This window comes from Jaculus jaculus, chromosome 8, assembly GCF_020740685.1.
Source record: "Jaculus jaculus isolate mJacJac1 chromosome 8, mJacJac1.mat.Y.cur, whole genome shotgun sequence".
In the NCBI taxonomy this organism is placed as follows: domain Eukaryota; kingdom Metazoa; phylum Chordata; class Mammalia; order Rodentia; family Dipodidae; genus Jaculus; species Jaculus jaculus.
In genome coordinates, this window is record NC_059109.1 from 112257867 (window position 1) to 112282505 (window position 24639).

Here is a 24639-nt window from a genome sequence, read left to right on the forward strand (position 1 = left end):
CCTGGATGTGCTCTTCTCTCCTTTCCCCAGAGGCACTGCCCACCACCTGGGGGAGACAGGCACAGAACAGGGAACAATGGGCAGGTGGTGGTTTTGGAAAGCAGGCCACTTCACGCCCACCTTATCAGCTCTTATCACTTCCTCTCTGAATACTTCTCCAGGTGGCATCGGGTCTATAAAAACGGGATCCACCCTCACCATCGACAGTTCGGAGGCAGAGCAGGAGGAGAAGCAGCTTCTGAGCACTTGGACCCTTCTGCACGGGGGAAGGTAAGGACTGGGTACATCAAATGCGTGAGAAAGGGGAAACTGAGGTGGGGGTGAGCCAGGGACAGGCAGTCCCTCTGTGGAAAGATGTTCCAGGCTGACGCACAGAGCAGGCGCGTCGCTGAGGTGCAGGGCACTGCACTGAGCACTGAGGGACGTTTGCCTGCACAAGACAGCAAAGGAATGTAGGGTGTGCGAGCATATGTAACGAGCGTGAACACACTCACACAAGGATATTCCCGCAGGAGGTCAAGGACAAGGCAGAGGTAGGCCTGCTCACAAGGGCTGCAGCCAGTCTTCACAGAATACTCATACATAAAAGAAACAATTGGAAAGGGCCACTTTCTCCAGAAATTTACTGCCACACATTGGAACATGAGGCCATGAGCACACTGTAGAACCTGAGGAGACGGTAATATGAATAGCAAACTCCCACGAGAGGCAGGCAGCCAGGCCTGGGCAGATGGCTCCAGGGGTGACATGATGTCCTCTAACTAGAGGAGCTGAGTTCAGACCATCAGCAAATATAGAAAATACCAGGCGCAGTGTGCATCACCTTTAGTCCAGAGCTGGGAGGAGAGCCAGGAGGATACCCAGGGTAGGTGATCCTAATCAAATCAGTAAGTCCAAGGGCCAGTGAGAGATCCTGTCTCGTAACGAGAGAGAAAAACATACCGATGGTGGGCTGGATGGATGGCTTAGGGATTAAGGCATTTGCAAAGCCAAAAGACCCAGGTTTGATTCCCCCGGGATCCACGTAAGTCAGATGCACAAGGCGGCACAGGCGTCTGGATTAACTTTGCAGTGCCTGGAGGCCCTGGTGCACCCATTCTCTCTCTCTCTCAAATAACTGAAATAAATAATAATTTGGTTTTAAGAAAAGATGCACAGATGTTGACATCTGGCTTCTTCCAAAATGTACACACACATGTATCTGTGACACACACACAACACAACACACACACACAAAGAACCAAGAAGCTATTCTATAAAAATTAACATAACAGGGCTGGAGAGATGGCTTAGCGGTTAAGCACTTGCCTGTGAAGCCTAAGGACCCCGGTTCGAGGCTCGGTTCCCCAGGTCCCATGTTAGCCAGATGCACAAGGGGGCACACGTGTCTGGAGTTCGTTTGCAGAGGCTGGAAGCCCTGGCGCGCCCATTCTCTCTCTCCCTCTATCTGTCTTTCTCCCTGTGTCTGTCGCTCTCAAATAAATAAATAAAAAATGAGCAAAAAATATTTTAAAAAAATTAACATAACAACTGTAAGGCACATGGAGACTGGGATGTGTGATAAAGTTCTCCTCTGCAGGTTCCAAACACCAAGATGCGAACGTTCTGGGCCTTGGCCTTCATGGTGGCCATACAAGGAGGAGCACTTGACGTGCTAGATCCACCCCCCGTGGACAAAGTTCCCGCCACAGGAGTTCTGTCCAGTTTGAATGCTGTCCCTCTTGATGTGCCAACTCAGGGCAGAAAAGGTCCTTCCACCCAGCAGGGCCCTGAGGCCAAAAAGCATCCAGCGAGCTCCAAAGGAGGCCGGTGTGCGCCTGCAGCCAAGTACATGCTATCCAGCAGCAAACTCAAAGAGTGTGAGTAAGAATCGTCTCGGCTGTCATGGTGGGCTCTGTCCAGGGTCCTCAAGAGGCTGCTCGCTTCTGAGCCCACAGGCCAGGGCTTACCTTCTAACAAGCAGTCCCAGTGAGCCTCATTTCTAGGGCAAGCAAGGTCGAATGCCATCCAGCGATCGTAGATGCTTTTCCCTCCAGTTCCTATACGGCTACCAAGACATTCACTCCATAGGATAGGACCCAGAGGATTGGGCAGCTGACCACCATCATCTCCTTTGTCCAATCTGACAAGAACCCAGGGTGTAGATTCAATCATGACCCTGTGGACAGAAACAGAGACTAGGGCCCAGTATGGCCAAGTCTCTACTCCAGGCTACTCAGCCTCTAGGGGTCAGAACAGACACGGCGGCCTGCACAGATCCCAAACAGAAAATGGGGGCAGGCATGATGGCTCGGGTCTCAGGAGGCTGACTGAGATACCTGGCTCACTGCGAAGCCAGGGCAGCCCGCGTGGCCATGGAGATCTGCCTTAAAAACAAGGGTCCTTCTTCCTCCATGACCAAATGTCTTCTGACGTAAGGTACCACCAGCTAACCTTAGTGTTGGGCAAACGGAAGCTCTTGACGAGGGGTCAAGAGTTTTGGGTCAATTTCTCTGAAATCTCTATGAGTGAGAGGACAAGTGCCCAGTCCTGGTGCACCACCCCACAAATGAGGCTGCCAGCTTCCCGCTGGGAAGGAGGCTATGCCTAAGTGGCATGGTCAGCCCAGGACTCTGCCATCACTCTTTTGCAGACCTGATGGACACCCTGCCTCCACAGATCGAGGAGTTGGTAAAGTGTGAGCAACTGGACTTGGCCGGCCTGCTCGGGACGGTGTTGGACACAGTGGGGGAGTCTAACCTGCTGTCAGTCTTGGATGTGAAGTCTCTCCTAGATGTGGGAGGAGGCCTCGGCCTTGATGGTCTCCTAGGCAAGGGAGGTGACGACAAGTCCCTGAAGCTGCCTTCAGTCTCCAAGGCCGCTGGAGCTGTCAGTGACACACTCCCAGAAGGCCCGGAGGGCCTGGGTGGCTTACTACCCCCAGGCCTTAACAAAGGCGCTATTAAAGGACTCCTCGATGGACATGGGCTCTCCGATCTCCAGAAGCCACTGGATGATGTTGTCGGACAGGTAGGGGACCTCAAAAGCTCTGCACAGGACGTGGTGCAGAAGGTCCTGCCGCCAAACATCAAGAAGGACGTCTCAGAAATACTGGATCTTGACCTAAAGAAGCTCTTGCTGGAGTAAGTGAGCCCTTGACCCTGAGCTTCCTTTCTGCCAAACAAAACACGCTGAGGTAGAACCGTGACGCTCAGGTTTCAGCAATCCCAGAGACACACACCCTATCGCCAAGCAGCCCCCTCGCTGTGCTTTTTCCTCTGTCCTACGACTCTTCATTCTACTAGCCTGTCTTTTTGGTCTCTCTGTGTTACACGCCAAGTAGAACCAGCCTTCCTTGTGTGAATATGGAGTGAACATTATCTGTTTGGCATGGAAAATTTACCCATAGCTCTGCAGGGAGGTGAGGTTTTCTGGGCCTGTCCACTCTTTTTTTTTTTTTTCCTGTCTACTCTTTATAATAGAATGTTGGTGGGCCTAATCTTCTGCAGGTGATCACACCTGTTGTTAATGTGAGTCCAACAGTCAACTCATATGTGGGAGACAGCGTTTCACAGACATGCTCCCCCTCTTCCGAATCTTATATTCACTCCTTGCCCTCTTGCAATGTTATTTAAGCCTGGTTCTTAGGGCTGAGGATTCAAAATCACTTTTCCTCAACCCTTTGACAAGTTAGGATTCTCTGCCTAAACTGACACAGTACAAAAAGCAACATCTCTGACAAGGTATCTCTGACAGGAGCAACACTAATCCATGGGTATAAACACAGACGGGTAAAAGGCATTTTAGCAACATGTCTGTTCAGCCAAAGGACAGCAGTACCTTCGCCTCTTGGGCCTAGGTCCACACTAGCCATAAGTTTTGACCATGTTTACAGGAACAAACAAGAATTCCTTCTTATGGAGGGGACCTCAAATCCAATCAAAGGCCATTAATTACCCTCATACCAGCAATGTCAAAAACCCATGAGTTCAGCTGGAGAGATGGCTTAGCAGTCTAGGCCCTTGCATGCTAAGGCAAAGGACCCAGGTTCAATTCTCCAGAACCCACATAAACTGGAGGCACAAACAGTTCATTTGCAGCAGCTGGAGGCAATGGCATATCCATTCCCTCTCAATCTCTCTCTCTCTCAATTACATTTTAAAAAAATGTTAAGATGTTTAGAAACAAATCAACGAGTGGGCACATCCTATGTGGTAGGATGGTATTGTACCACACACAGTCCAAGTTGAATGGAACGGATGAGGATTCTCCAGCTCACTACATACTGTATCCCACTACCATAAAATGGGGCCAGCGAGAAGCTTCCAGCGCGAGATCTACTCGTTGGGAAGGAGCCCATGAATGGTGGTGGCTCCAGAGCGTTACAAGGCTGTTTCACAGGCATATCAGCTGTGGGCCAATCTGCCTCCCTGCACACAGCTGACCCCGTGCTGTCCCTCGGCAGGCTGAAAGTGGAAGAAGTCACCATGGAGAGCATGGAGGTCGCCATGGAAGGAGACGGGATCCAAGTCCAGGCCATGACCAGTGCCGCCATTGGTGGAGGAGGGTGAGCCTGCTTCCACAACTGTCCCTTTGGTCATCCAGGACTGAGCAGTAAGTTACTTGTCCAAGAGCCAGGGAGGAGAAGCAGAAGCTGGCCAGGGAGCCCCGCCTATATCTAACAGGGAGAGTCTTTCCCAGAAACAAGACAAAACCTTTAGTGCCCTGTACAGGTAAGACTGCTTAGGCTCATAATGGGCTTTCCTCATGTTATTGCCTATAATAGAAAAAACCTGAGCACTAGACACGTAGTTGAGCCTTTACCAGACTGGCTTGTGCCACGAACCACCCTTGACCTGCTCAAGGCTGGTTAGGAGGGTGATGTATCAAATGTTAACTGACTGCCAAGGGTGAGCCAGACTCTGGCCTCCATGGTCCAGGGACACGAACGTAGACCACTGTGGACTGGGAAGCGCTGATCCTACCTTGCCCAGGTGAACCTGGAAACGCTGAGCTCCACCCCCGATGCCCAGTGCACGGCCCGAGCCTCAGCTCTGCGGCAGGCCTCAACTCCCTTGCACCTTGTTTCCACAGCTTGGCTGGACCCGTCATCAGCCTTGTGGGACTTCAAGCAAAGCTGGACGTGACTCTGAAAATTGACATTTCCTCCAACAACACCCAATGTGTCAACCTTGAGGTCCAGGAAACACAGGTCCAGGTCACTGAAGTGTCCATTAAGTTGGTGGAGACGTAAGTAAGACGGATTTTCATCATCATGGGATCAACACAACGCTAGCATGTCAGGACACACGCGTTTGTATGACCCCCACCCGCGAACACATGCAGCAGAGGCAGTAATTGCAGACACCCAAGAAGGGCCTGCCCAGCAATGCCCCACTGTTTCTGTGATCAGCCTTCTCACACTCACTCTGCATTGTGCATGCCAGCTATACTCAAATAATGTGTCCTAATTTTGACATAAACCATGCATTCACCGGGGGCTACATTGAGAAAAACAAAAACACAAGGCTATGCAGAGTGAAAAGACATTCTCCAGCCGCTGGCTCATCCTCCTTGGAGGAAATGATGAGGTCCAAACTGCATGTTCACTTTCACAGGTGCTTTGTTTATGTGGGGGAGGGGGCTTGCCTTTGTTTTTTGTTTTCGTTTTTCTTGGTTTTCGAGGTAGGGTCTCACTCTAGCTCAGGCTGACCTGGAATTCACTATGTAGTCCTAGGGTGGCCTCGAACTCATGACGATCCTCCTACCTCTCCCTCCCAAGGGCTGGGATAAAAGCGGGCATCACCACGCCCAGCACATATGTGCTTTTTTGCACATAAAAGCACATTTGCTTCAGTGTACTCACATGTACACAAAGAGGCAATTTCAATAAGAATATTCGCTTGTTTGTGACGAAAAAAAGTCTGAAATATCTTCCATTCACCACAACGCCCTGGTGCTTCCAGAAGGAGATGCATTATAATGACTTCCCAGTCCATTTTATAATATTATTTTATTTATTCATTATTTGAGAGAAAGAGACAGAGGGAGAGAGAGAAACAGAGGAAGAGCCAGATAGAGAGAATGGGTGCCCCAGGGCCTCTACCCACTGCAAGCAAACTCTGGCTTATTAGGATACTGGGGAATTGAACCCCAGTCTTTAGGATTCACAGATAAGCATTTTAGCCGGGTGTGGTGGCGAATGCCTTTAATCCCAGCACTCGGGAGGCAGAGGTAGGAGGATCGCCATGAGTTCGAGGCCACCCTAAGACTCCATAGTGAATTCCAGGTCAGCCTGGGCTAGAGTGAGACATTACCTCGAAAAACCAAAAAAAAAAGCCCACAGGTAAGCATTTTAGCCACTAGGCCAACCGTCCAGCCCCCCAGTCCCTTTTAAGGAATTTACTTGGCTTGGGTGTTCGACCGCAGTTAACAAGGTTACCACAGGCCACCCACAGACGGGCTTGAGTAACAGAAGGATAAATCCTCAGGGGGCTGCCTAGCCAAACTTCCCAAGCTTTGGTACCTGAACCTGGTATCCTGGCATTGTCACCAAGGACGGCAAAGGAAGGTGCGGGGCTCACGTACACACATGCATGCACACCCCCACGGCCCCCACAACCCCCTACACACCCCACATCATCTCTATGGTACTTCAGCAGTGGGTGTTTGTATCAGATATACACAAATCAAGAACAAGAAGTTCAGTCAGTTCTCTACGTCTATCTTCCTCAGGGTCACAGACGTTGTTCCTCTCCCTGTCCCGCTGCCCTTGGACCAAGTCGTCCCAATGGTTCTTTCTGTAGAAATAAATGAGAAGGTAAGTGCTGGGAAGGGGAGGCCTACCTCACTGGGGGAGACTGGGAGAAACCTTTGCCTGTGAAAGGGCTGATGCTGGGAGAGACTCGGTGATGAGGCATCGGGTCCTTCCACTCCCGTGTCCCCACATGAGGGGACCAGTGGACCCTTGGCACCAACTCACCCCCAGAAGAACTGACACTGTCTCGTGGGTGTGGGTATCCGTGAAGGGTTTCTGGTTAAAAAAAAAAAGAGAGGCCACAAAAACAGGACAGAGCCAGGCGTGGTGGCGCACGCCTTTAATCCCAGCACTCAGGAGGCAGACGTAGGAGGATCACCATGAGTTCGAGGCCACCCTGAGACTCCATAGTGAATTCCAGGAGAGCCTGAGCTAGAGTGAAACCCTACCTCAGACAAAAAAAAAAAAAAAAAAAAAAAAAAAACCAGGATGGGGGAAAGGGAGGAGGCAGGCCTAGAAACGGAGGAGTGCTGAGCTAACAGGTTCCTAGTGCTTCACCAGCTAAGCTCACTGCAGATTACTTCACAGGTGGAGAAATCCAACTCCTGTGCCATTGTTCTGAGTGATTTCAACGACTGCAAGAACTGTGAGTAAAAACTCCCAGCCTCCTCAGACACCCACATCAGGGGAAAGAGATAGCCCAAGCACCTAAGGGATTCCACAGGCCACAAATGATGTGGTGAGCTCAAACACGCCACAACCACAAACACCAGGCAGTTTCATGGTCACCCTCAGAAGGGACAAGGTCCCAGTTGACCTTTTCCTACAGGGCCACCTGAACTACTGCCCCAGGCAGGACACAGGACAGAGTGTCCCTCACTCGTCCTCATTGAGCTCCTGACCCCGAGAGTTCACTTAGGGCACGTGGTCTGAGCCTGGCATAGTTACAGGCCCTCAGGCACAGGCGCCCGACATCACAAATCCTTCACAAACACATGGGTCTGCAGCATCCAAAAGGTGAAGTAGGGATTTGGGGACATTTCCCAAGGTGCAGACAGGACAAAGCAGAGGGTAGCTGGTGCCTTCTTGGCCTCGGAGATCTTGAAACAGCAGTGAATGAATCCTCTGAGCGCATCATCCCCAACACACAACATCCTCTCAGAAACTGGGGGGGGGGGGGGGAGAAACCAGCAAGAAAGGTGCATTCTGTGTGAGGCCCAGGCAGGGAGAACAGTCCGTGCTGGTCCCCGGGGGGAGGAGACAGCACTGCACAGACTTGGGGGCATTGGAACTGTCACCCCACGGCTGGGCCCTCTCCATTCCTCTCCTTCTCCCCTACAGCTACCGGCTTATTCAAGTACCAAGTCAAAAGTGCCCAGATTTCCCAGAAAGGGCTTTCTATCCTCTACTGTGTAAGTATTTTGGGTCATCATTCTGCCATCAGGATCAGTGCTGATGGCACACCAAATGCCACACATTAGACGAGAAGGCCAAGACAAACTAGCTACCACTCCCTTCTGACATCTTAACCAGGGCTCTGCCTCCTCTGTGCCCACCAGCCTGCAGATCCCCCCAAGCATTCTTTATCCCTCCAGTCCAGTGGACAACGTCTCATGGGACCCTGCAACACACTGTGACCATCGTGCCCATGTCTCCCCTCACAGTGGACTATATGCAGAAAAATAAAGTGGGCTGACTCTTCTGACAGCCCCCTGTCCTCCCTGTGAGGACAGCGTCTGGGACGTGACAAGTGCAGAGGAGGGCAGAATTTTCAAGTCACCTTGATTTTTGTGCTATATGCACAAAACAAGCTAAGTGCAGCTATACAGCAGCCCAGACACATACACAGTTCAGGAGCAGATTAGAAAAAGTCACCAGAAATGAGCACAAGGGGAATGAATGGCTGAGGACCTGCTCAGTCCAAACACTTGGAGGACTTTGGTAACCAAAACTGCCTCAGGTAAGTGAGCTTTCTTCAGAGGGAAATAAAAATGAGGTGGGCATGCAAGCCAGGCGAGGGGACGCAGCACTGACGGCAGACACAATCCACTCTTGTCTCTGTTCCTACTTCTCTGAATCATCCAACTTCACTAATGGCACGGAAGGAAAGCGGGGAGGGGGCATGGGCAACAGGCCTGGTAGGAGGGAAAGAGATACGGAGGAAGTGGGAGAGTAAGGGGATGGAGAGCTCTGAGAGTTGAGAAGACACATGCACTGGAATGCGCAAGTCAATAGGGCAATTATAACCTAAAAGATGACCATCTGTGGCTTCTCTCGGCAAACCCACATCTGGCTGCCTGAGCCCCGCGGCCGGGGCCCCATTCCACGGTTACTGACCTGCGCCACCTGCAGCTTCTCTCCAGTCATCACAAGCCCACTCCTTACCAGCGTCACTTGACAAAGTTCAGTGAAGCCAGCTGCCCCAACCCAGAGCAAAGCTCACCAGGTGCCATCGCCCTACGCCTTCAAGGCCAGCCTCCAGAGGCTTACATGTGGGTGCGGGTCCCCATGACTCAGAGATTTCTGGATTCCTCTCGACAGGCCAATGCTGTCCTTGGCGGAAAAACTGTCCCTGTGCCTGGAAGTCGCCTCCCTCCAGACTCTAAAAATGCCAACATTTCCATAATTTTGTCCCACACGATGGTCAACACGCTTCTCAACCACGCCGCCAAGCAGAGCTCTGTCACTGTGAGTTCGGCTGAGGGGAAGTTGGGGTGCGAATGACTGGGCAGCGTTCGTCCAGACGTGGATGGACCAAGGCCACGGGAGACACTTGCTCTAAAGAAGGCCCACATTTTGAGTGCCATACGTTTGCAGGGTACACAGCAGGTGTGGTTACATAATTAACGGCGTTTTGTCCACATGTAGAACTGTCATGGGACAATGCATGTCCTCACCCTAGACCACCCAGGGACACTATGATTACTGATGGTCACTGCAGGAGCAATGGTACCAGGTTTCTTGACCTGTGAGGTGTTCGTACACCCTCGGTCCCGAAAGTGGTAGAAGCAAGGAGCAGCAGGAGGATAACTGACAGATTCCGAAGAGCCAGGCTTGGCTTGAAGGAAAATGCAGATGTTCTACTCACGGCTTCCATAAGTGATCACGTGAGAGCTGTCTTGACACAGGGCAGGAAGAAACACACTGGATCGGTCAAAAACATAAGGCAAGGCCGGGCGTGGTGGCGCACGCCTTTAATCCCAGCACTCGGGAGGCAGAGGTAGGAGGATCGCTGAGAGTTCGAGGCCACCCTGAGACTACATAGTGAATTCCAGGTCAGCCTGAGCCAGAGTGAGACCCTACCTCGAAAAACAACAAAAAAAAAAAAAAAAAGGCAAAATATTGCATGTTTTCTTGCCCCAAATCCTTGGGAAACAGCAAATGGACCAAGGAAAGTGGTTGGCAGTGGGCCCAAGCTGCACAAGCACCAAGCTAGGAGACTGGCACCCAGTAGGACCAGGGAATATCAGAAAGGAAGACAGAAGGATGCTGCCCGGCTCAGGAAGGTAGTCTCTATCATATTCTTCCCCCACACTGACCGAGGCCTTCTTCACAACAGATGGACAACCTGTCCGCAAACATCACCAAAGTGTCCTATGCCTACCAGAAAGACAAACCCCTCAGGGCCACTTACAAGGTCGTCATACAAAAGGATGGACAGAGCTTTGCCACCGGGAAAACGGTGAGTTCTCAGAAATTAATCACAACTGAACCACAAGAAAGGTAAGGAGAGAGCTGGCTAGATGGCTCCGTGGTTAAAAAGGCTTTGTCGCAAAGCCTGATGGCCCAGGTTTGATTCTCCAGTACCCACATGAAGCCAGAAGTGACCAATGCATCTGGAGTTCATTGGTAGCACCAAGAGGGCCTGGGATGACCATCCTTCTCTCTCTGTCTCCCCAATTGAATAAATAAGTACTATTTTTAAGATATATTTTTAATTTTATTTATTTGAGAGACAGAGGAAGAGGCAGATAGGCAGAATGGGTGCGCCAGGGTCTCATGCCACTGCAAAGGAGCTCTCATCCTCCACCCCCACCCCGCCTTGTACATCTGCTTACGTGTGTCCTGGAGAATCAAACTGGGATCCTCAGGCTTTGCAGGCAAATGCCTTACCCGCTAAGCCATTTCCCCAGCCCAATAAATACTATTTTTTAAAAAAAGAATGTAGACTAGGGAAATGCCCTAGCAGTTAATGTTTTTGCCTGCAAAGTCTAATGACCCAGGTTCAATTTCCCAGTACAATCATAAAGCCAGATGCACAAAAGTGGCCCATGCATCTGGAGTTTGTTTGCAGCAGCTGGAAGCCCTGGCACGCCCCATTCACTCTGTCTCTCTTCTATCTCTCCAACTGCTTGCAAATAAATAGGTATTTTTTAAAAGACTGTCAATGGTCAGGGTTGGGCGTGATAAGCTGCTCTGGGACCCCTGAGGCCCATTACTCCTGGGAGTCGCTATGGCACAAAGACAAGCCATGGTCTCATGTCTAACTCGTGTTCCTTTTGTGTCATTTCAGATCTTAGTCCTCTCCCATGCAGCCAAGATTGTAAAAGACAAACTGGTAGCAGACATCAAAGTCATGAGGTACTGTCTACATGGACATCACCCTTCTGAGGATTAAGAGATCACATGAAACATAGCCTAATTTAGCCTCTCAAGTGGAGTAGCACCGTTCTCATGAACCTAATGTTTCTCTGTTCTTTGTTGCTGACAGATCTGACCACACTGTAGACCCCCCTGAGGTGGTAAGTCCATGGATTTCTAATATCTACCCCATGTTTGACTCTCCATGCCCCATGTGAGCCCAATGCACAAAGAGATGCCAGCACCCAAGGTCGCACATGCTCACAAAGAGGCACACACATGGAGGCACACACACGGCTGCAGTTCGATTGCAGTGGCTGGAGACCCTAGCACACCCATTCTCGCTCATTCTCTCTGTTTCTCTTTCTTTCTCTTTCTCTCTTTTCCTCCCTCCCTCCCTCTCTCTCTCTCTCTCTCTCTCTCTCTCTCTCTCTCTGACACAGACATTAAAAAAAGTCCAATATTTTGGGCTTGCCTCAAAAAACTTAAAGAAAAAAAAAGAGTACAAGGAATATAGGATGGGTTGTACAACGGTGGTTACTAAATAGTGATGCCACCAGCCAGAAGTATGGAGCAGGAATCAGCAGCAAACCAGAAAGGAGAAAAGGGAGAACCAGAGGTGCCAAGGGGATGCCATATAGATCAGAAGCCTCCTGGGAGGGTCATACAAGGACAGCGATAGGAGAGAGTGCCACAGGTAAGCTCAGACCGGGAGGCCTCGCTGCACAGCAAGAGCGGAGATCAAGAGAAGAACCAAAGCCTCCCTTGGAATCTGCAGCAGTGAGGTACTCGTGGGGAGGCCATGACCTCAGGTCAAGGAGCCACTAAGACCCCAAAACCTACTGGGGAGCTTCAGAGCCTGAATGATGGACTGAGAGCCCTCTCCATCCTTGTCTGTAACCAGCGACTGCTCCCTTCACTGGAGAAACCACACAGGAAGCAAGGCCCTGATCCACTCCTCGTTGGCCATGAGGCTGAGCTGGGGACCACAAGACGCCATTAATGAAAGCATTACCCCATCTCTTGCAGGAGGAGGAGGCAGGAGGAATCATGTCTGAAGTATCGAAGAAGCTCTTCTCCAATTTTAGCAGTATGTGGAATGAGGGACTCGAACACCTGGGAGCATGAGGGTCCCAGGAGAGGTGGGAAGGTGGATGTCATACTGTAGAGGGACGCAGGACTGAGCACAAGGCCACCCTGTCACCCGCTGGATCCCACAGCACTGCCTCTTTAGATGGGGGACAACTTTAGAGAAGGCAGAAGTGCGATCAAGACCAAATACCTCCTTTGTAGCTCTCGTGACAAGGACTACAGAGTTGGCTCTGGGCCTAAGCCTTGAGAGTATGTAGTGCAGTGATGGTCCTGCTTCCCCTAGTCACACAGGAATGAGCGGTGTGGCCATGCAGCCTAAGGCCGTAACCACTAGGACCAACAATAACAGTGTCATATGTCAAGTGTACACATATCTGGTTAACTCAGCAAGAGTTGACAATAGTGCACAGACCACCAAAACAGCATGGGTGACCTCTCCTGGAGTCCTCGTGAAGGTCAGACTAAGCACCAGGTCACGTGGCCGCAGTGTGAGCAGATCACCAGGTCTCCACCCTCCTCTCACCCACACCCACACACGGGAGACTTTGGAGGACAGCATTCAGCTTCTGCTGCAGCTTGGACAGGGCAGTGGTTTCTGCTAGAGCCAAGGGACAGAGATACTACCGGTGACAAGCCCCCCCCCCCCAGGTCTTTTATTGTTTCCCTCAACTCCTTTCACAACATGGCCCTTCCTTATTGCAGAATTGCTTAAAGAAATGAATGTACCAACGGGAGTGTCTTCATTTCCACTAACAAACGTCGAGGTGAAAAAGCTGAAATTGGTAAGAGAACACACAAATGTTCTCTCTTTTTTTTCCTTTGCTTGTGTTCAAATGCATAATTTTACAGGCATGAAGAAAATACTCTGCCGCTGAGCTTTATGCCTGTTTCAGAAGTGGCATTCCTTTTTTGTTGTTGTTTCTTTTTAATTTTTCAAGGTAGTGCCTCGCTCCAGTCCAGGCTAACCTAGAATTCACTATGTCGTCTCAGGGTGGCCTTGAACTCATGGCGATCCTCCTAGCTCAGACTGGGATTAGAGTCATGCGCCACCACGCCCAGCTCCTTATTTTCTGTGTGCGCATGTGTTCGCATGCCTGTGCAGTGGAGTCCTGGGGACAACCCTGGTTGTCATGCTCAGCAACCCTGTCCACCTCCTTGGAGACAGTCTCTATCATTGGCTTAGAGATTACCAGTTAGGCTGGGAGGCTGCCCATTGAGCTCCAGAGATCTCTTTTCTTTAAATTTTTTTTATTTATTTATTTGAGAGAGACAGACACAAAGAGAGACATATAGAGGGGGAGAGAGAGAATGGGCACGCCAGGGCTTCCAGCCTCTGCAAACGAACTCCAGAAGCGTGCGCCCCCTTGTGCATCTGGCTAACGTGGGACCTGGGGAACCGAGCCTCGAACTGGGGTCCTTAGGCTTCACAGGCAAGCGCTTAACTGCTAAGCCATCTCTCCAGCCCCAGAGATCTCTTTTCTAAACTTCCCTGCTCAGGGATTACAGGTGCACATCACCCTGTCTGGCATTTTACATCGTACTGGGGCTCAAACTGAGGCCTCATGCTAGGAGGCAAACACGTTACTGACATAGCTATCCCCTTGCCTTGTGGTGCCATGTAGGATATGCCCATCCAGTGAGACTTACCACCTGCAAATGTCAACTTCTCTCTTGGCTTCAACCTCATGTTGTGCCTGCACCCCGCATTTCCCTGGATGTGTGGGAAAATGAGTGGCCAAGGGGCTGGAGTGGGGTACACTCCTGATGTCCCCAGTGTTACTGTCCATGCTCTTGCACGCTGCCCCTCCTCAGTGGACACTGAACCTGAGCCCAAGCCAGCCTGTGTCAGGGAGAAAACTCAGCCGAATGCCATGTGTGCTGCCTCTGGGGATGACAGGAAGCCCAGCCCATGCTAGGTTAAGCAACAATCATTAAAATTATTCATACCGGGGCTGAAGTTATGGCTTAGCAGTTAATGTGTTTATCTGCAAAGCCAAAGAACCCAGGTCCAATTCCCCAGGACCCACATAAGCCAGATGCACAAGGTGGCACATCTGCAGTGGTGAACAGCCCTGAAGTCCATTCTCCCCTCCCTCTCCCTCTCTCTCTCTCTCTCTCTCTCTCTCTCTCTCTCTCTCTCACTCTCTCTATATCTGCTTCTTTCACTCTCCCTCAAATAAATATTAAATTTTATAAATGATATAAAATAAATATTAAAATTTATAAATGATATAAAATTTATAAAAATAAATTTATAAAATAAATATTAAAAATTATACATAACCGGGGAGCCAGCATGGTGCCAGCTTCAGGAGGGGCTGCTGACACCAGAATCCCTATCTTGCCTCTGCTGTCTCCAGATCGGCCCTGTCTGGGGTCCACATGGACCCCCTCCCACCACGGTCTTCACCTTCTGTGTCCTTCTTCCTAGCGCAAACAAGCAGCCACAGACACGCCATCTGGGCTTCACAAACCGGGACCTGTTCCGTCCCCGCCCCAAGCAGCACTGTAGTTCAGCACCAGGAGGTGGTTGCAGGGGTCAGCTCAGGCCATGCCTGGGGTCCACTGCCGCGTTTAGTGACATTACTGCTCGTCTCTGTCTCCCCCAGAATGATCTCCAGGCATCAAGCTGAACCCAGGACACCTGAAACCAGGCTATGTCATGAATGAAAGTAAAACTTTCCTATGAAACTGTGATCCTACAATATTCTTATGATTGAGGAAACATGCAGCATTAGTCTTCTGAACATGCCCAGGATCCTTTGGACTGCCTTGAATTAATAAGGGCAGTAATTCAAGGATTGGGGCATTGTAATCATCTCATTAATAAACAGTCTCTTCATGCAAAAACAAAAAAAAAAAAATGACTCACTTGTCTTCAATCCATAGGCATCTCTCTGTATGTTCCTAAATGAGCAAAGACATTATCTGGAACTTTACAAATCAATGATATTAAATGATGAGGCAAAATAATACAGTATCCTCTAGTGCCTTAGGGAACAATTATGACAGTGATTCAACTCTTCTGCCCCTACCCTCCATTATACTTTGCATCTGGAAACTCCCCCAAAGGCTCAGGTTTGTTTAATGCTCGGCCCTCACATTGGTGGTATTGGAAGATGGTCCATCCTCTTAAAGGTAAACCCTAAGCTGAGTGTGGTGGTACACACACTTGGGAGGATGAGGTAAGATTGCCATGAGTTTGAGGCCTGCCTGGTCCTACAAAGTGAGTTCCAGGTCAGGCTGGGCTAGAGTGAGACCCTATCTGGAAAAAAAAGAAAAGAGCTGACACCTAGTGAAAAGCCATTAGGCCTCTAGCCCAGGCTGACCTGGAATTCACTATAGTCTTAGGATGGCCTCAAACTCATTGTGATCCTCCTACCTCTGCCTCCCAAGTGCTAGGATTAAAGGCGTGCGCCACCACACCCGGCTCATTTTCTTTTTGCTTGCTAGCCATGAGGTGAGTGTAGTGTTCCCAATGATAATGTGCTGATCCCAAAATAGGGTCCAAAAGCAAAAAGACCCACAGATTATAGCCTAGTTCCTCCAGCACTGTGAACCTACAACTTTTCTTAAATTGGGTCCCTCCCCTGTTACACTGATGGAAAGCTAACACACTCTCCAACTCTATAAGCTTTGCTATGTGTTTTGGTTCAGTATGAACATCAAACGGGGGCTGGAATCCAACTCTTTCAGGTTAAACTTTCAAGGCACAGATGAGATAAGAGCCTGACACCACCGCAAACCATGAAGCTAAGTCTCTCTAGGTCCCTGGTCCAGTGACTATAGTTCCAGCCCAGTGGCCTCCAGTAGAAAGCCAAGCCAATAAAGGCAGACCCATAAATGCAGAAACCTCAAAATATACGCGAGAGGGTTGCTGGGAATACTGGGAATGGACCTGTCTCCCAGCAAGGGAATCACCCCAGGAAGTGGATGCCCAATCACACGACTGCCCTCAGTCTTTGCCCAGACTTAAAGTGCCTCCCCTCACAACCCCCCCACCCCCCGCCAGCAGTCCCACTGCAGCAAAGAGGAATAGAACCCACCTACTGTCCCAGCCAGGCTCCCAGAAACCATGCTCTTTATTGAAGTTTTTTGGGTTTTCGAGGTAAAGTCTTGCTCTAGCCCAGGCTGACCTGGAATTCACTGTGTAGTCTCAGGGCGGCCTCAAACTCACAGCAGTTCTCCTACCTCGGCCTCCAGAATGCTGGGATTAAAGGCGTGTGCCCCCATGCCTGGCTCTTAATTGCCCCCGCCCAGGGGTTTTCTGCTTGTTTATTCTCTTTTTGAGACAGAATACTACTTTATAGTCCCAAGCTGGCCTCACACTTATAATTCTCAGGCTGAAGAAATTGCTTAATGGTTAAGATGCTTGCCCTGCAAAGCCAAAGGACCCAGGTTCGATTCCCCAGGACTCACGTAAGCCAGATGCAGAAGGGAGCGCATGCATCTGGAGTTCATTTGCAGCGCCTGGAGGCCCTGGCACTCCCATTCTCCCCCACCCCCACACTTATCTCTCTCAAATAAATAAAGAAAAACAAAAAATAAAAACTTAGAATTCTCTTGCTCTGGTATCTCAAGTGCTGGGATTACAGGAGTATGCCACCATGTTGGCTAGAAAGCATTCCTGATTCCTGCCTTCCTCTCATCAACTGGTTCTGCCTCAAGAGCATCTCTCCCATCTGTGCGTTCTCTCAGTCTTAGTGCATGTCTTCCCATCAAACCTCAGGACAACTTGCTTTCCTGCCACTGCTCTTGCCACCTCCAGACCACTCTGCCTGGCAGCCAGTCTACACTTCAATTTTTTTTTAATTTTGTTACTAATTAGTTTCGTACTCAGAAAACACAGTCAGTTTGGTACCCTTATTAGGCTCATCAGTGAACTATCCCCTCCTCTTGACCCCTCCTTGTTGAGGTATATGGGTCGTGCATTGTGGAGTTAGCCCACAGTTATGGGTAGGATAAATGTCTCTGCACATCATGACCCAACATGTGGCTCTGACATTCTTTCCGGCCCCTCTTCCGCAAAATTTCCGAGCCATGTTGGGTTCATTTTTGGTCTGCTTCGGTGATGAGTTGTTGGGGGCCTCTGGATCTCTGATTTGGTAGGGAGTTCATTTTTCTTTGTGTTGATCTCCTTCCCCCTTGTGCTGGTACCAGATTCACAAAGAAAACAGCACGCTTGTTTGTTTCACCAATTGTTTTTAGGTTCAGCCAGGGCCCTTTTGAGGTATGCTCTCTCCTTAGAATCTACATCTATCTTTCTTTCCCGGGGATCTGTGGATCTGCAGTACAGCTAGGCCATCGCCATCTTTATAAAACACAGTTTTCCTACTTAAAATCTCTCTAACCATTGGTTTACAACAGAAAATACAGAACCCTTTGGCACGGCTGGTTTGCAACATTCAAATAATTCAGTCACCAGGAGAAACAGATTAACAACTCTTCAAAAAGCTAAACACAGGACTGGAGAGATGGCTTAGCAGTGAGGCACTTCCCTGAGAAGCCAAAGGACTCAGGTTCAATTTTCCAGGTCCCACATAAGCCAGATGCACATAATGGTGCATGTGTCTGGAGTTCATTTGCAATGGCTGGAGGCCCTGGCACGCCCATTCTCTTTCTCCCTCTCTCTCATCTTCCCTCCCTGCCCCACCCTTCAAATAAATACATTTTTTTTAAAGTAAGAAAGTCAGGCATGGTGGCACACGCCTTTAATCCCAGTACTCAGGAGGCAGAGGTAGGATTGCCATGAGTTCGAGGCCACCCTGAGACTCCATAGTGAATTCCAGGTCAGCCTGGGCTTGAGTGAGACCCAACCTCAAAAAACAAAACAAAGTAAGAAGGGGGAGAGAGGGAATTAACATGGGATATTTTTTTATAATCATGGAAAATGCTAATAAAAATTTAAAAAAAATAAAAATAAATAAAATAAAATAAATTTAAAAAATAAAGTAAGAAGAGAGAGAAAAGGAGTATTAGTTTAAGGACATTTATTGTTGTAAAAGCTGTTCACATAGCAGCAAAGAATGCATTCTTCCACTTGGTACAAAGGTGCTTCACCACTTGCAGCTTGTTTCCAAAGCACTGTTACCTCTGTCATAGGTGACCAGTGACGTCTCCTTCCTGTTGGGAGGAACTGCCCAAGTCCACTCTGAGTCACCCACTCAGGTCAGCAGGGTGCTGAGGAGTGCTTCAGGGTGGTCCTGCAGAGGGCATGTCCTCTGAGTGTCTGAGAGCTGGCAGATGTGATCTGAAAGAAAACCCAGCAGGAGGAGGCAAGGTAACCAACTACACCAGAGACTGCAGAGAAGGAACCTGATGGTGCGGCAGGCCAGCAGAGACTGGTTCCTCTGTAGCCCCAGTCCTGGGAAGAGGTGTCCGGTGAAATGACAATGCATATAAGGTAAGAAGGCAAAAGCAAGTCCAGGTCCATCCAACCAGCTGTTCCTTTTTCCTGTGTGGAGATGCCTCCTCCCAGCTCCAGCCATAAAGCCCACGTAAAGCTGCACATCACAGAGCCTGAACTCCCAGCTCCTGGAGTGAGCTATGATCCAGCTTGGGCTATTTAACCATTCCTATGATGCTATGGGCAAAAGTTAATGAGTTTCTCTTTTCTCTCTAATTGAGGGCTTTGGCTAGGACCTCAAACTTACCGAGTCACATTTCTCACTAGAACAAGTTGATCTATGACTGCGTAGTGCATTCTAGGAATTACCTTAGGTACTAGAGATAAAAATGTAAATGAAGCAGGCATTAGCCAGTCCACAGAAGAGCTCTGAGGACAGGCAGGCAGTAAGCATGCGTATGAGCAACAAGTCCAGACACCGGAAAGCACTCGGAGATGGCAGGGTGGTCAGCAGGCAACAAGAGTCAGGCAGGGGGCTGGAGAGATGGCTTAGCGGTTAAGCGCTTGCCTGTGAAGCCTAAGGACCCCAGTTCGCGGCTCGGTTCCCCAGGTCCCACATTAGCCAGATGCACAAGGGGGCGCACGCGTCTGGAGTTCGTTTGCAGAGGCTGGAAGCCCTGGCGCGCCCATTCTCTCTCTCTCCCTCTATCTGTCTTTCTCTCTGTGTCTGTCGCTCTCAAATAAATAAATAAATAAATAATTTTTTAAAAAAAGAGTCAGGGAGGAAAAGTTGTTTGAAAACAAGAATGTCCAGGGATGGCTTCTGAGAAGATGACATTGGAAAGAGAACCTTAAAATTAAGGTGACAAGAGACCTTGGCATACCCTTTCTCTCTACCTCTTCCTCACCTTGAAAATAAATAAATAATTTAAATTTTTTTTTTTTTTTTGAAAAAAAGGTATCTGGGGCTGGAGAGATGGCTTAGTAGTTAAGCGCTTGCCTGTGAAGCCTAAGGACCCCGGTTCAAGGCTCGGTTCCCCAGGACCCACGTAAGCCAGATGCACAAGGGGGCGCACGCCTCTGGAGTGGAGTTCTTTTGCAGTGGCTGGAAGCCCTGGCACGCCCATTCTCTCTCTTGCTCTCTGCCTCTTTCTCTCTCTCTCCCTCTGTCGCTCTCAAATACATAAAAATAAACAAACAAAAAAGTTTAAGAAAGGTATCTGGGCAAAGAGCCTTGTCCATCAGAAGAGCTCAAGCAGAGACACTAAGGGACAAAGGGGAGGTCACAAGGCTGGAGGGAGAGCGAGAGGGAGACATGTAGCTGGAAGGTCACTGGGTCAGATCACATAAGGCCTTGAACACCTGAATTTCACTCTGGCTCCAATGAGAAGCCACTGGAGGGCTTAAGCAGCATGAACCATCAGATTCAGGACTACACTGGCTGCCATGTGACAGACTAAAGGAAAGTCAGGATGATACTTAGGGTTACTAAGACTACATAATGAATTCCAGGTCAGCTTTGAAAAACCAAAAACAGAAGAAATTTTATTTTACTAAAAACTTCCTCCAAGGGCTGGATAGGTGGTTCAACAGTTAAGGTGCTTGACTACAAATCCTGATAGCCAGAGTTTGATTCCCCAGTACCCACATAAAGCCAGATGCACAAGGTGGTGCATACATCTGGAGTTTGTTTACAATGACAAAGGCCCTGGGTGCAACCATGTACTCTCTTTCTCAAATAAAAACATGTAAAACTTCCTCCAGGGCCACAGGGATGGCTTAGCGGTTAAGGCATTTGTCTGCAAAGCCAATGGACCCAGGTTCAATTCCCCAGGACCCACAATAGCCAGATGCACAAGGGGGCGCATACTTCTGCAGGGGCTGGAGGCCCTGGCACACCAATTCTCTCTCTCTCACCCTTTGCCCCTTTCTCTGCCAAATAAATAAATATTAATGATCCTAGCTACAGATGATTGGGCTTCTGTGTGAGAATGAAAATACTTAGTAGCAGAGGCCAGTAAGGTAAAAAGGAGACATAAAGGGTAGAGAAAGGAAGGGAGGAGGATACTTAATAGGTTGATATTGTATATATGTAATTACAATGATTGTAATGGGGAGGTAATATGATGGAGAATGGAATTTCAAATGGGAAAGTGTGGGGGTGGGGAGGGAGGGAATTATCATGGGATATATTTTATAATCATGGAAAATGTTAATAAAAATTAAAAATAAATAAATATTAATGAAAACTTCCTTCAGGAAAAAAACTTTATTGAGTCAGATTATCCAACCAATACTTATTTCACAATGTAAAAACCCAAGATACCTTACCTTCACTAGCACATAGTCCCCTGGCTGGGCTCTGACCTGGAGCCCAGGGCAGGTGGCGTCGCCCATTTCTGCGTCAGAGAAGATCACCTTCAGGTTCCCATCATTCCGACCACACAGGTCAGTGGAAGAACGTTTGCTGAACTGCAGAAAGTGTGGAGGAGAATTTATGAAGCGGTCACAGTCCTCAGTTCTACGAGGGTAGACCGTGCCTGCTCTGCCTCAGACTCTCCTGGGCTAACCCACAGAGCACTGCATCTCTGAACGCTCAATATCCACAGCTCTTCCACAACAGGGCAGTGCATGGCATGCATCCAAAATAAAATTTTGCTGCCTATATTTTAATGAATCAATCAGTGAGTCTTTGCAAAGTTGGCTTCTGTAGGAATGAACTTTCAACAAGCATAAAGCACAGGCACTTGTGAGTGATGTACCTGACAAACCAGCTTTCATGTTTCCCAGTCTCATATTAATCACTTGGGAATCTTCTGGAGTTCTTGGACAAGGGTTACTTGCCACTATTAATATGCTAAGGTGAAGCTAGAGTCCATTATGACCTGGGGCCAGAAGGATGAGAAACCAGTAGGATAGGGTTACATTCTAGAATACACAAGTCATTTTCTTCTAGCACTGATTTAATGACAGAAACCACATTCACTGTACAGCCTAGAACCAAGAAATACAAAAGCCAGGCATGGTGGCGCACACCTTTAATCCCAGCACTCGGGAGGCAGAGGTAGGAGGATCGCCGTGAGTTCGAGGGCACCCTGAGACTATATAGTGAATTCCAGGTCAGCCTGAGCTGGAGTGAAACCCTACCTTGGGGTGGGGGGGGGGACTACAAGATACAAGAAACAGCTGTTTTAAGATCTAGTGTGGGCTAGGAAAATAGCTCAGAATATAAGAGCACTTGCCACACAAGCATGAAGGCCTGACAGGGCCAGAGGCTTCCTGAGTTCAGATCCCTAGCACCCACATGAAAAGAAGATTGTGGCCACACATGTCTGTGCACCAGCCCATGGGCGACAGAGACCAGAGGACAGCTGGGGCTCACTGACAGGAAAATATGGCATCTCCAGATTTACAAGGGAGATACACCAGAGTTCAGGCTGCTGGAACAGTAAGAAATTGTGAGCACAATGATTGAGATGGGGAGGTAATATGATGGAGAATGAAATCTCAAAGGGGAGAGTGGGGGAGGGGGGAATTACCATGGGATTTTTTTTTTATAATCATAGAAAATGTTAATAAAAAATTTAAAAAAACAGAAATTGTGAGCAAATTCTGGAGAAGAGAGACCTAAGTAGCATGACAGTTCTAGAATATGCATAGCTCCCCCTGAGTCTTTGCAGAATACGGACACATGCAAGTATAGAGTAAAACTCCATGGACTCGGGCCAACAGAGTAACCAGGGAATTGCCAGCTGAACAGTTTTCAGAGTTTCCACAAAGCTGAGAATCATTTATCTACTACCAAATAGTCCTCACTGTTTCCTGGGGACATTTAATAGGAACTCCTAAAAGGCTACATCTGAATAGTAAGACTACCCTGTTTCTAAAATTAAAAGGCATCTGTAGGGCTTGTGGATATAGCTCAGTTAGTCTAGTACTTGCCTAGCCCTGGGTTCCATCCTCAATACCATATAAAACTGGGCATGGTGACACACAGCTGGAAACCCAGTACTAGGGAGGTAGAGGCAGGAGGATCAGAAGTTCAAGATCATCCTCAGCTACATTTGTCTCATACTAAGCAAAGCAAAAGCATCTCTAATAAAACTTTAAAAAAAAAAAAAGTAGGGCATGGTGGCACAAACCTTTAATCTCAGCATAGGTAGGAAAATGGCTGAGAGTTCAAGGCCAGCCTGGGACTACAGAGTGAGTTCCAGGTCAGTCTGGGCTACAGTGAGACCCTCCTTCAAAAATAAAAATAAAATAAAAACTATAGAAAAGAAACCAGATGTGGTGGCACATGCCTTTAATTCCAGCACTCAGGAGGCAGAGGTAGGAGGATTGCCATGAGTTCAAGGCCACCCTAAGACTACATAGTGAATTACAGTTCAGCCTGGGCTACAGTGAGACCCTACCTCAAAAAAAAAACTTAGCAGTTTAAGTGCTGCCTGTGAAGCCTAAGGACCCCAGTTCAGGGATCAATTCCCCAGGACCCATGTAAGCCAGATGCACAAGCGGGCACATGCGTCTGGAGTTTGTTTGCAGTGGCTAGAGGCCATGGCACGCCCATTCTCTCTCTCTCTCTCTCTCTCTCTCTCTCTCTCTCTCTTTCTCTCTCTCTTTCTCTCTGTCACTCTCAAATAAATAAATAGAAATAAACAAAAAATTTAAAATAAAAACTACAGAAAAATAAGGCTGCTGGGTGTGATGATACACGCCAGTAATTTCAGCACTAAGAAGAAAGAGTACCTTAAGTTTGAGGCTAGCCTGGGCTACATAACAAGCTCCAGGAGCCAGGAATATATGAGACCCTGCCATTAAAAAATAAAATAAATAAGGAGCATGGTAGCACACACCTTTAATCCCAGCACTCAGGAGGCAGAGGCAAGAGAATCACCATGAGTTTGAGGCCACCCTGAGACTGCATAGTGAATTCCAGGTCAGCCTGAGCTAAAGTGAGACCCTACCTCAAAGAAATCAACCAATAAATAAATAAATAGGGGCTGGAGAAACAGCTCAGTGAATAAAAATCAAGCTAGAGTAGCAGAGCTCAATCCCCAGACTCCATATAAAAAGCCAGAAGCTGGGCTGGAGAGGTGGCTTAGCAATTAAGACACTTACCTGCAAAGCCTAAGAACCCATGTTGGACTCTCCAGATCCCATGTAAGCCAGACACATGCACAAGGTCGCACATGCACACAGAATGTGCACATGTCTAGAGTCTGATTACAGTGGCTGGAGGCCCTGATGTGACAATTCTGTCTCTGTCTCTCTCTCTCTCTCTCTCTGTCTCTCTCTCTCTCCCTCTTTTTCTCTCTCTCTCTCTTTCTCACACACACACACACACACACAAACACAAACACACACACATACACTCACACATTAAAAAAAAAAAAAATTGGGCTTGCCTCAAAAAAAAAAAAAAAAAAAAAAGGAAGGAAGGAAGGAAGCAAGCCAGCCAGCCAGCAGCTATGGCAGGCGTCTATAATCTCAGCATGTAGACACAAATGGAAAAATGGGAAGCAGAAACAGGAGAATATACTGGAAACTCAAGGAATGCCCAGCAAAGAACAGCAAGTGAGAATACAGAGCAAGAAACCCTGCCTCAAGAGAGGCAGATAGGCAAGGATCAACTCAAAAGCTGTCCTCAAGCCAGGCGTGGTGGCGCACGCCTTTAATCCCAGCACTTGGGAGACAGAAGCAGGAGGACCACCTTGAGTTCGAGGCCACCCTGAGAACACACAGTGAGTTCCAGGTCAGCCTGGGCCAGAGTGAGCCCTACCTCGAGGGAAAAAAAAAAAAAAAAGCTGTCCTCTGACCTCCACTTACACATCGGGTCACGCAAGCGCTTGCAATGCAACTTGAGTTCATCTGCAGCATCAAGAGG

The 24639-nt window shown here is 48.7% G+C and overlaps 2 protein-coding genes across 2 annotated transcripts in view; one reads left to right on the top strand and one right to left on the bottom strand.

The window, feature by feature from the left end:
- Positions 1-231: 231 nt before the first annotated feature.
- On the top strand, positions 232-15042 carry LOC101606425 (vomeromodulin-like). The gene is made up of 15 exons (XM_012951042.2): positions 232-270; positions 1580-1859; positions 2633-3122; positions 4445-4546; positions 5074-5229; positions 6715-6799; positions 7325-7382; positions 8078-8148; positions 9278-9424; positions 10296-10418; positions 11250-11317; positions 11448-11478; positions 12347-12407; positions 13112-13191; positions 15019-15042. Exons 2-15 carry the CDS (start codon positions 1595-1597, stop codon positions 15040-15042), a joined length of 1761 nt encoding a protein of 586 aa, XP_012806496.2. The 5' UTR covers positions 232-270; positions 1580-1594.
- A 3342-nt stretch (positions 15043-18384) lies between these two features.
- Cdk5rap1 (CDK5 regulatory subunit associated protein 1) overlaps positions 18385-24639 on the bottom strand; it is a 40786-nt gene continuing 34531 nt past the window's right edge. The window contains exons 13-14 of the mRNA XM_045156638.1: positions 21087-21227; positions 18385-18659 (exon numbers count right to left, since the gene is read on the bottom strand). Coding sequence (XP_045012573.1) covers positions 18579-18659; positions 21087-21227 — 222 coding nt within the window. The 3' untranslated portion in view covers positions 18385-18578. The remainder of the gene's footprint in view (positions 18660-21086; positions 21228-24639) is intronic.

Bases quoted from the DNA above. Each gene is read 5' to 3' on its own strand.
- LOC101606425 (XM_012951042.2), top strand. From the start codon at position 1,595: ATGCGAACGTTCTGGGCCTTGGCCTTCATGGTGGCCATACAAGGAGGA. The intron at 5,230-6,714 runs GTAAGTAAGACG...TATCTTCCTCAG, and splicing joins TCCATTAAGTTGGTGGAGAC to GGTCACAGACGTTGTTCCTC. The intron at 11,479-12,346 runs GTAAGTCCATGG...CATCTCTTGCAG, and splicing joins CTGTAGACCCCCCTGAGGTG to GAGGAGGAGGCAGGAGGAAT.